Below are 12,286 nucleotides of genomic sequence, written 5' to 3' on the forward strand. Positions count from 1 at the left end.
GGCGCTGTCCTAGGGTCACTGCTGGAGCTGAACGAAACTCAGCAATTGCAAACTGTGCTTCACTGTGTTATTAGCTATGCTTTGCATGAGAAATGAACATGGTTTTAAAATCACACCGGGGGCCACCATGTAGGGATTAACTGGGTCTGTCCTGTCACTCTCTTCTTGACTCTCCTTTCTTTTCCCTTGCAGTAGCCTGTACTCTCTGTAGTAAGAACAGCACCAGGTAGTAAGTGTTTCCAGGATCTGGCCCTTTGCTAATAAGCAGATGTATTTTATTATAAAAAGTAGGAAGTTTTATGAGAAAAACAAAATAAATCCCTCTAGATGAAATAATATATATTTTTAGAAATCATTTTCCAAGGCATTATTTATACATTGTAATAATAATTACTGAACAATGAAGATTTTAAAATTATGTTTATTGATTTCCATAAGACAGTAGTAATTTGACAGACCAAAAAAAGACCAGACAAGCCAGAGACTGCGAATGCAGCATAATGAAAAGTACAGCGCAAGCAGATGCGACTTGAAGGCCGGGCACCAAACATTTTCTTGATGTCTTTTGAGGAATTAACAAAGCATCCAAATGGCTCTCTCTGCACTACAGAAGTCAAGCAGGTTCTCTTTGATTATCAGCTAAGCCAGTTCCCAAAAAACAGGCCTCATATATTTGCAAAGGATTATGGGAAACCTGTTTCTAGGTCCTTTTTTCCAATTGCATTCACGCATCAGTGCCTCAGTGTATGGGGTTTGATCCTGAGAGGTGCTCAGAACCTGATTTCAACATCATCTCAGCCTCTGGCAAGAGGGTTTACTATGGTAAGGACAAACTCAGTGTTTCATGTTTATAAAAGTCAATAGGAAGAAACATTAATTGGCATAAAATAGCTGTTTCCTATTAGGTTGTGAGCCATGAACCTATGAAGACCATCTGTTATATGGAGCTGGGAATCCTGGGGCTGGGACAGATGTGGTTCTCTGATAATGTTCGGATAGATTGTCCTCTCCCAAGGTAAAACCCATGGGATTGAGCTCAGGAGAAGAAATTTCCATGAGCATCAAGTCACAGAGATCCTTCTACGTTGTTCTATCAGGAGAGAGGAGCTCCACAGAATATATAATATATAGCCTGAGGGCTGGGTTACCTTTTCAGGAATCTCCGTAAGGTCAGACAGGGGATGATTGGTGTCACCACAGTCATGAGCCACCAACTCCTCCCCTAGCCAGCCCCCACCCCTTCCTCTCCCCTTCATGGATCCTGGTCCTACAAAGCATCTTCTGAGGGTCCCCGGGGATGGACAGTGCTATCGAACCACTTAAGTCCCCCCATCCATGGAGACCTGTTTGGGTCCAGTCCTTGAATAGATAACAGTGGGATGAGCTGGGCTTTAGAATTAATACAGAACTTTTTGACATTCAAAATACTTTACAAACAAATAATTAAGACAATCTATTCCCTGTGAGGTGGGATTTTATAGATGAGGAAATAGAGGCAAAGAGGGATAAAATGTCTTGTCCAAGGCCACAGAGAAAAATGAGTCTCAGAACCCTTGTGAGGTATGTCAAGTACAAATCCAATGAATTCTTGAAAAATGGAGAACTAGTTTCTTTAATTCTCTTTGGCTCCCAGGTCCCAGACTTCATTCTGCAATGGGCTACTTTTCTTCATCTGCCATGTGTAATGCCAACAGACCCAGGCCATTTGTGGGCAGGATTGAACCTGGGACCACTGAAGCTTAGTGTATGAACCTCTACTGAATGAGCTAAAAGCCACGTGGCTAATAGCCAAGGCTGTAGCAGACTCGTCAATCCCTCTTTGGGCTAGCTGCCACTAGAGGGGGACAGAGTGCCACACCAAGCAGGCATGCACCCACACAACTTCTCCTCCCCAGACTCATCTGAGTATCCTCTCTGGGGCCTTCAAAGTAGGCCACCCTGTGAGACTCAGGGTGGTAAAATCTGAGGAGGACCCAGATGCAAGTGGCTTAGAAAAATCTGACTTCAAAGGAAGACAGGGACTGGGAACTCATTCACCTCATCCCAGACAATTTCAGCTGACTTTCCCCTCACCTCTTGGAGGTCCCAACTCACAGCTTGTGAACCTCTCTTCTTTGATTGTTATTGTAGCTACACCAATTGACCATTACAATCTAAAGAGCCAGTAGATCAGCATTACTCCCCTGGGGATGCAGCCTCCAACTTCACAAACTCTTTCTTCATTTTCTACCATCTAGTAAACAGGAAACCAGACACTGCTCCTCAATGTCAGGCAATATCTCTCCACCAGGCTACTGAGAAAGGCTCTGGAAGGCTGTTTTTGGTGGGAGTTATTCATGTATTCATAACTTGTGATTTTATAAACCAGGCAGTGGGAAAATATCCCCAAACTTAGGTTAGATTTTAAAACGGTATAAAAGAGATAGATGTCTGTGGAAGAAGTTATGGGTAAGTTTCTCCCTGTTTTCACTGGAGATGGAAATGAAATTAAACTTGAATCCAAACATGCCAAATTTCGAGGACATTTGCATCTATATATGGATCCAAAATTTTAAAGCAGACTCCTATCCTTGTAATTGGCTGAATCAAAAGCCAGCATGTCCATATTCCCAAATCTGAAGCAAGTTAGGATCTGCCTTTTGCATCTAAAACTCATATTTAGTTAACATGAACACTGTCCTGGGGATAGATTTGACCAATGGAATCTTCTTACCAGGACAGTCATTTATTTTGATTCCATTATAGTATGATCATTACCCACTGCTGGCCTCGAGGACACCTTTGTGGGCCAACTTTGCCTACCTATTTTCATATGTCAGCTGCCGCCACTGGATTTGATAGTTGTGTAAAAGGGGGGAAATAAATCATTACAGTATAAGAAATATTACATTGCAGATGCTTTTAAACATCTTTTTCCCCTGTGCAACCAAAATAGATGGTTATTTTTTAAAGGTTTTTGCTTTTGTAGTTAAATGCTCCCCCCCAAAACACAGAATGATTATATAAATAATATGTAAAACATTATATATAGTATACACTCTCTATATAATGTTTTACATATTATATACACCCTATTATCAGTTATTCCAAATATATAATCAATAAAAATGTAATGATAGTAGTCAGTGAAACAAACTTTCTGGTACATATTAGTCTACACAGAAACAACATTTAAATTCTATAGTGTCACTCAACAACCTACTCTCTTCGTTCCCTGAAGCAATGACCCACATATTACTATTTTTGCTGCAGAGCATTAAGAAGTTCCCCCACCCCTCGTACACACACTCCTATTCATAGATCCTGTGTTAGAAGTTAGAGAAAGTGGTGGGTGTAAAAGAAGTCGGGGTTGGTAGACTGAAGATGTAAGGTGAATTGACAAAGTACTTCTGTAGAGCAGAGCCAGTGGGTGCAGGAGAACCTACGTACATCACGCCACCTAAATTAGGCTGCAAAATAAAAGCAAGAGTCCTGGTAAGTTTTAGAGGTAGAGTAAGTTCATATAGCATTAAACCAATACTCTCTAAATTGCCCTTATTTAGTTAATTTAGTTTTTCTTTCCCCTTAATGATTGAAGGGCTCATGAATGGTGCAGGAGACTGAAGTCTTCTTTAGCCATAGAACAGATAGAGTAGAAATGCAAATATTCGCCATGGCAGTCAGCTGATTTGCCTCAACCCTGACCTGGAGAGATTATTCAACTGTCCATTCAGTTGCTGGTCCTTCTGCTGAGACTGCCACAAGGGAGCCAGTTGGGAGGATGTTGTGAGCTCAGTGCACATTTGTTCACTAGGAACTGGGTTAAAACCACCAACTCATTCACATTTTAGTCACTAGTGTTCTGAGAGAAATTCTGTGCAGCATCTTAGAGGTAAAATTGGTAAAACTTAGACTTTACCAATTCTTTGAGTCATCCAGTACCTCCCCTAGCTCCTTTTTTATAAAAATGACACCACACAATGGAATGAGTTGAAGGTCACTAGTCGAAGCCATCAGGCAAAATAATAATATATTATTAATATTAGTGAGTGACAAAAGTGACCAATAATTTTAGGTATCTTAGAGAGACCTTATTTTCAGAAAGTGATGAGTGCCCATCTTTTGAAAATCAGACCCCTCTGAAGTGTCTCCAGATGAGCCCTCCAACACTGAAAATTATTAATAAATATTGCAAAAACTAAAATGATCTGAACTGGGGAAAAACAATGGCATGTTTAAATGTACCAATATATTAAACTCTAACAAGATTATGTATCAAATTAATTTATTGTTTTCCATACTGAAACTGGAAGGGGAACTGACATTTCTGCTCCTGTACCCAAAATTTTGTGCCAAGAAGCTGATATCATCATGACCTTGCAATCTGTAACTCAACTCCAGCTTCCAGTCAGTATACAAATATACCAATGGCAAAGCCAAGCTGGCTAAGAAGCATTCTTTGATTGTTGCTTTAAATAATTATATGGACATTTAAAACCTAATTATTGGACCACTGAAAACAGGTGTGAAGTCATTACAGTGATGATGCTAATGCTAGAGCACTCACTAGGCATAGGATATAGAGCCTTGATTTATACCCTGTTGAGATCAATAGGAATTTTGATCTGCACTTTGTGCTCAGGCTCTGAGTTCATTATTAGCAATAATGTTTGTGGACTTATACTGTGATTCTTATTGAAAAGATTCCAAAAACCCCATCAGAGGCATGTTCTGTCCTTGGCTGTGCACATGTGGGTCCAATAGATTTCCAGAGGACAGGTCTGCATACACAAGGCAGAATATGGCTTTAAGTGATTGCCAGTCCCTGAGAAGCACTGCTTCTAACCTGGTGCACATACAAACATTCAGACCAACTCCAGCTCTCTATTATTTACTTAAAAAGCACACTGTAAGAAACACAGATTTTTCACATCTGAAAAAATCTTGGTCACACATCACTTTTTTGTACATACAGAGATGGGAGCTGAGTCTAGGATGGCTGCATGATAAAAACATCTTCTAGAGGAATAAGAAAGAAATTGTATTTTTGAAAGGAGGTGACCTAGTGGTTAGAGAAGATGATTAGGTGTCAGGTGGAATCCTGAGTGCTATAACTGGCTCTGCCATTGATTTGCTGTGTGATCTTGGGAAAGTGGCACAATTTCTCAGTGCCTCAGTTTAATAATATCTAATTCATAAGGGTGTTTATGAGGCTAATTATTACTTAATCTTGTTCCAGTGGTTTGAGATCCTCATATGAAAGGGGCAAAGAATTATTATTATAATCCGATCCCCAGGTCTGGTTTATGATCAACTACCTATAGGGATTAAAACAAAAACCAACAACCCTAAAACAAAACCACCCATTGGCAGGTATCTTGTCATGCAGCTAGTCTTTTTTGATCCCTTTCGGCTATAGAATATTTTTAGACACAAACACACCTATTACATAACATTATAGAGTGGAAAGTATTCTCTTTTGTGAAATGTGCATCTTTTTATGTTGGGCTGTGGAATCCAAGACTGAATTTAGGAACATTGGAATTCTAATAGCAAGGCAAACCACTTGCCCATCTAGTCCAGTATCCCATAGATGAGAGTGGCCAGTACCAGTCCAGATGCTTCAAAGAAGGATACAAGAAGCACTATAGTGGACAATTATGGAATAATGTCCTCATAGGATAGCTCTTGGCCTCAAATGCATCTTGTAGCAATGAGTTCCACAGATTAATTATGCATTGAGGGGAACAGTTTCCTTTTATTTAATATCCCTTGTTGTATAAATGTCCCTTTATCCAGGAGAAAGGACAAATAGGAACACACAATTTACCTTCTGTATACCATAATTTATTTTTTCTCTCTCATGTTTCCTTTTATTCATCTCTAAACCACAGTCCTAATCTTTCAATTTAAAAGTTTTCATCTAATCATTTAAATTACCACCTCTGGACCCATCTATTTCTGCAGTATCTTTTTTGAGATAAGATGACCAGGACTGAATACAGTATATTAGATGTGGTCATAACATTGGTTTATCTATGAATGAAACCATAGCACCCTTGATTTAAAGAAAGTAAGAGAGAAAGAAGTCATCAGTGACTTAGATATTGGCATAGAAAGTACACTTATTAAGTTTGCAGATGATACCAAACTGGGAGGGATTGCAACTGCTTTGGAGGATAGGGTCATAATTCAAAATGATCTGGACAAATTGGAGAAATGGTCTGACATAAACAGGATGAAGTTTAATAAAGACAAATGCAAAGTGCTCCACTTAGGAAGGAACAATCAGTTTCACACATACAGAATGGGAAGAGACTGTCTAGGAAGGAATATGGCAGAAAGGGATCTAGGGGTTATAGTTGACCACAAGCTAAATATGAGTCAACAGTGTGATGCTGTTGCAAAAAAAGCAGATGTGATTCTGGGATGCATTAACAGGTGTGTTGTGAGCAAGACACGAGAAGTCATTCTTCCGCTCTACTCTGAACTGGTTAGGCCTCAACTGGAGTATTGTGTCTAGTTCCAGGCACTGCATTTCAAAAAAGATGTGGAGAAATTGGAGAGGGTACAGAGAAGAGCAACAAGAATGATTAAAGGTTAAACACTGGAAAAAAACTGCCTAGGGAGGTTGTGGAATCTCCATCGCTGGAGATATTTAAGAATAAGTTAGATAAATGTCTATCAGGGATGATCTAGACAGTATTTGGTCCTGCCATGAGCGCAGGGGACTGGACTCGATGACTTCTTGAGGTCCCTTCCAGCCTTAGAATCTATGAATAAGTGTTTATCCAATAAACACCAGGAAAACACTGGAAATGGTTATTTGTATTTAAGTGTTTGTCTAGTTGACATGGAGCAGTTGTGTGGATTATGGGAGTGTGATTTCTGAAGTGCACTAATGCGTTGCAAATTAATTGATCTGTGTAGACCCAGATGGTGTGCACTAACCGTTCCTAAGGCCTGGTCTACACTAGTGGGGGGATCGATATAAGTTACGCAACTTCAGCTACATGAATAACGTAGCTGAACTCGAAGTACTTAGATTGACTCACTGTGGTGTTTTCACCGCAGTGAGTCGACTGCTGCCGCTCCCCCGTCGACTCTGCCTGCACCTCTCGTGGCAGTGGAGTACAGGAGTCGACAGAAGAGTGCTTTATGGTCGATTTATCGCGTCTAGACGAGACACGATAAATCGATCCCCACTGGATTGATCGCTGTCTGCTGATCCGGTGGGTAGTATAGACATACCCTTAGTGTGCTTTAACATAGTGCTGTTTGAAACAGTGTTATGTTGAAGTGCACTAAGGAACATTACAAAGAGATTACAAATTACACTGTATTACAAATAGAAAGCCCCCAAACTACTAGTTTTTGGACATCTAAATAAAACTCAAAATTGCTAAAAATAACCCATCCCAAAAAGAAATTAATAACCCCCCCAAAATAGAACTCCTATTTATTTTCTATCCACTTCCTTATATGTTCTAACATGATTTACTTTTTTGACTGCTGCTGTACATTAAGCAGAGATTTTCACTGAGCTGTCCACGATGACCAAGTATTTTTCCTGAGTGGTTACAATTAATTTAGAACTCAGCAATGGTTAAGAGCAGTTAACTTGTTCCTTCCAAAGTTCATTATCTTGCAGTTGTCAGCAGTAAATTTCATCTGCTATCATAAGGTCTGGCTGCCTACATTTGTTAGATCCTTCTGAAATTCTTCAGTCTTCTCTACTTTCAAGTGGCCTAAATTATTTTGTGTCATCTGCAAATGTTGTCACCTTATTGCTCACCCTCTTTTCCATTTTGTTAATAAATATAGTAAACACCACGTCATAGTACACAGATCCTTAAGGCACTCCTCTATTAATCTTTCGCCACGGTGAAAATTTACTATTTATTCTGCATTTTGTTTTCTATTTCTAACAGTACTTTATCTGTACTTTTAGTATATGTCTTACAATATGGCCTAATAAGAGCTCATAGCTATTGAATGGGAATACTTTTCAGTTAAATTCACAATGACATCACTTTTTATTTAAGCAAAAATTGACCCAAATGATCCTCATGGCATTTTGATATGATGCTTTTTAAATATTTCTAAGCTTGGGTTGTACTGGACTCCATCCTTAAAATGACAGTGTCAAAGAGCACCATGAAAGCATCAGGCTGATGTTTCAAGATCATTATATAGTCACACAATACACTCATAAAGAATAGTTCTGACATCTGCTGCAATTAGTAGATCACTCGTGCATACTTGGCTCCTTGCATCAGTGCTGCGTGTACTCACTAGGAGTGCTTGTGGTGATGCATCGTGGAGTACACCCCGGGGTGGTAACCCAGCGTACAACTTGCTATCGCCCACAGCACTTCCTTTTGGGACATTTTGGCAATGTATGGGGGGGCAGAAACGAGTTGTGCAGGGGTGACTGGGAGCAAGGCATCAAGTTCCCATCATGCACCCTTTTCCATCCCATAGTTTTCACACCTTTTTTTAAAATCCCACAATCCCCTGCGGCGCTGTTCGCCCTCTCTGACAGAAACATGGAGCCTTCGCAGCTCTGCGCTATTGTCATAAGCATTCCAAACGCAGATCCTCCAGTATCTGCAGAGCCACAGAAAGAATCCCCGCAGCAGCAGGGGACCTGATGACTCCATGGAGGACACATTGCTGTGGGACACAGCAAAAAACAATTCAGGGTTGTTGGTGGCATTCAGAGAGCAGCGGTAGATGGTGGAGAGCTGCTTTGGGCCCAAGAAACCAGTACAAATTGGTGAGATCACACGGTAGTGTGGGTTTGGGATGATGAGCAGTGACTGCAGGACATTTGGATGCACAATGCCACATTCCTGGATCTATGTGCTCAGCTCACCCCACCCCAGCCTTCTAGCACAGGGACACCAGAGTGAGAACTGCACTGACAGTTGCAAAATGAGTGGCAAGCACTCCATGGAAGCTTGCAATGTTGGTCAGTGGGAAACCATTTTGGAGTGAGAAAATTCACAAGGAGAGCCATTGTCATGCAAATATGTAGGGCTATTAATGGTCTCCTACTTCACAGCACTACGACTCTGGACAATGTGCAGGACCTAGTGGTTGGATTTGCAGCAGTGAGATTCCAGAACTGCAGTGGGGCAATATATGACACACACATCTCTATTTTGGCACCAGCCCACCTTGTCACACAGTACATCAACAGAAAGGGCTGCTTTTCTGGTTATGCAAGTGTTGGTGGATCACCAGGGACACTTCGCCAACATCAGTACTGGCAGGTCAGGGGAGGTGCATGATGCTCTCATCTTTAAGAACATAGGACTGTTCAGAAAGCTGAAAGCAGGGACATTCTTTCTTGACTTGTGGATTTCCATTGGTGATGTTGAAATGTTAATAGTGATCCTGCAGGACCCAGCATACCCTTTGTTTCCCTGGCTCATGAAGCCATACACCAGCCAACTTGACAGCAGCAAGAAAAGATTCAACTACTGGCTCAGCAGGTGCAGAATGACAGTTGAATGTGCTCTCAGTAGATTGAAGGGACGTTGGTGTTGTTTACATTGTAAACTGTAACGTGAAGTCTTTAAATCATGATTTGAGGAATTCAGTATCTCAGCCAGAGGTTCTGGGTCTATTACAGGAGTGGTTGGGTGAGGTTCTGGGGCTTGCAATGTGCAGGATCTCAGACTAGAAGATCATGGTGGTCTCTTCTGGCCTTAAAGTCTATGAGTCTACTCATAAGATTGGATCTGAGTGAGAAAAAATATCCCAATGGTGATAGCTGCCTGTTGAGTCCTGCACAATATCTGTGAGGCAAAGGAGAAAAGTTGACGCTGGAGTGGAGGGTAAAGGTGGAATGGCTGTCTGATGAGTTTAACACAAGGACAATCAGCTCAGTGCTGAGCTATGCAGCTGGGGGAGGACTTGAAAGAGCGCTTTAATAGTCAGCCACAATAACATGGTATGGCTGACTGTGCTGTACCTGGCCCTGAAGTTTTGGGGGCTATTAGGAATTGTGTGGTGGTTGGTGTACATCTATGAATATAACACTGTCTGTTAATGCACCTATGAATCTTGCTGTACATTTATAATAATTACACTGTGTTTGTCACTGATCTGTGAGTTCAGATACCCTGTGTATGGCAATGGTGCTTTCCGAAGTCATTGCAGACTGGCAGGGGAAAGCGTCCTACTGCAGAGGAAGAAATAAGGCTGCCATCCCTAGAATCCCTAGCATTGCAGAGTACCTCCAGGACAGTTTCATCAAGATGTCTCAGGAGGATACAAGGGACACCCCTGTGTACATAAACAACCTGCTCCACATGCCCACCCTGAGGAATGAAGAGTAGTTGACAATCACTATCTCTTCCAGTACAAGTAAAACAATGAAAAGTCGATACCTGTGTCCTGCTACTTTGGGGTCAGGCACCATCTGGACATTTAAACATTGCAAAGGGAAATGTATTCACACACTTACCTGAGGTTAATTCCCCTGCATTGGGCTCACCTGTGCTCAGCTGCTGGGACTGATTAGACTGCAGTGGAGTCTTGAACAGATCCTGGTTCACAGCATAGCTGGACTCCCTGGTCACATGTCCCCTACCTCCTCCTCCTCCTCACTATTCACAGCAGGGTCTGTATCTTGGGCTCCTTGGAGGTATCCAAAGTGCTCTGCAGGGTGCTGATGGAGTCTCCACCAAATATGGCATGCAGCTCATTTTAAAAGCGGCTGGTCAGCAGCTTGGTACCAGATCAACTGTTGGCCTCCCTGGTCTTCTGCTATGCCTGCCACAGTTCCTTTCCTTTCATGCAGCACTGCTTCTGATCCCAGTCATACCCCTTCACCTAAAGCCCCCATACAATCTGCTCGTAGATGTCCACATTTCTACAACTGCATCATAACTGTGGCTGCACGGCCTCTTCTCCCCACTGCCCGAGCTCCAATATCTCCTGTCTACTCCAGGCAGGAGTTTGTGACCAGCATGGTCAGTTGGTCAGTTGTACACAACAAAAGAGAGCTGCAAGGTGTGCTCGCCAAGCTGAGCCATCAGGAAAAGTCATTTAAAAAATACGCAGGGTTTTTAAGTGGGGGCGGGGTGACAGCTTCTGGCTCCATAATCCCTAGGTTGTGGAGTTCACATACTACAGCAGTCAACATCGGACTGCGAGGGTCCAGGGCATAGGTAATCTGGCTTAGCGGTTATGGCTGGGTTGTGTCAAGGGGCAGCCACAAGGCAGTAGTCAATGAGTAGGGCTCAGAGTAATCACCAGAGCTGAGATCAACAGGCAAGAATCAGGATCAGAGTCAGGCTGGGGTCAGAGACCGGAGATCAGAGGTAATTACGAGGCTGGAATCAGGAGGCAAGAGTCAGGGTCAGAGTCAGGCTGGGGTCAGAGACTAGCAATCAGAAAGCGAGGTGAGGTCTGGAGTCACAGCAGACCAGAAGTCTGCATGGTTTCTCAGATAGCTTCCTGGGCCACCCTCCCAATTTAAATAGTGAGCATGGGCCAATCAGAAGGCCACAGGGTGCTGTCATTCTGAATCCTTTGGGTAGTACTTCCTGCAGTGCCTAATCTACACAGTGCTCCTTGGATCTAGCTCTACATGGCCTCCTAGTGGCAAAGTGGCAATATCAGCAGTCCCAGGTTCCACAGACCTTGGTTCTAGTCCCATGGATCTTTACAGAGGCATTGTGGGAGAGCTGCTGGAGGATTGTTAGGGTTGACATAGGTCATGCAGTGTCTACATTGGCACTCTGTCAACCTCAGTACATCAACCGTGGCTCAATGCTGTCCAATGAGGTGTTGTTACTGCAGTGCTGTAATGGGGTGTTCACAGCAGCGGGAGACAAATTTGAGTGTAGATACATGCACAACTAGGTTGACACAAGGTGACTTACATTGAACTTCATAGTGTAGACCAGTTTTCAGTACTCCTGGGTCTAGTGACCTCACTAAGACCACTTGGCAGTGGATAAGAGTAGACTATAATCACACTGATATGGCTCACCTCCAAATTAAGATGACAGGAAAAAAAACATTAGGGTAATTCTTGTAAAACTTGGTGTAAGCACAGAGAACAAAGGTAGACAGACATCAATGCCTGATTGATGGATCTGATGCTGTAGATTGATTATCTCACTCTCCTGCCCAGTGGAGGAATCTACATGGACTACAAAAAGAACACAAAGGGACTTTCTACGGGAGTAATTGATCAGAGCAAACTGGCAACTTTAAAAGGGAATCAGGTGGGTTGCCTTTTTTTCATTTTAGATTAAGGTTAAGAATGGAGTAGTCACCCTGTTTA

General features: G+C 42.2%; 1 protein-coding gene across 5 annotated transcripts in view; it reads right to left on the bottom strand.

The window, feature by feature from the left end:
• Positions 1–401: 401 nt before the first annotated feature.
• LMNTD1 (lamin tail domain containing 1) overlaps positions 402–12,286 on the bottom strand; it is a 295,746-nt gene continuing 283,861 nt past the window's right edge. For 3 of the 5 annotated variants that reach the window (XM_054037060.1, XM_054037051.1, XM_054037031.1), the window contains one exon: positions 3,370–3,449. Coding sequence is in view for 1 of the 5 variants with exons in the window: in XM_054037041.1 (XP_053893016.1) it covers positions 3,309–3,449 (141 nt within the window). In the remaining 4 variants the exon portion in view is untranslated. Of the gene's footprint in view, positions 3,450–12,286 lie in introns of all 5 variants that reach the window. The other 2 variants (XM_054037041.1, XM_054037069.1) reach the window with 2 other exon arrangements.

This window comes from Malaclemys terrapin, chromosome 1, assembly GCF_027887155.1.
Source record: "Malaclemys terrapin pileata isolate rMalTer1 chromosome 1, rMalTer1.hap1, whole genome shotgun sequence".
Lineage (NCBI taxonomy): Eukaryota > Metazoa > Chordata > Testudines > Emydidae > Malaclemys > Malaclemys terrapin.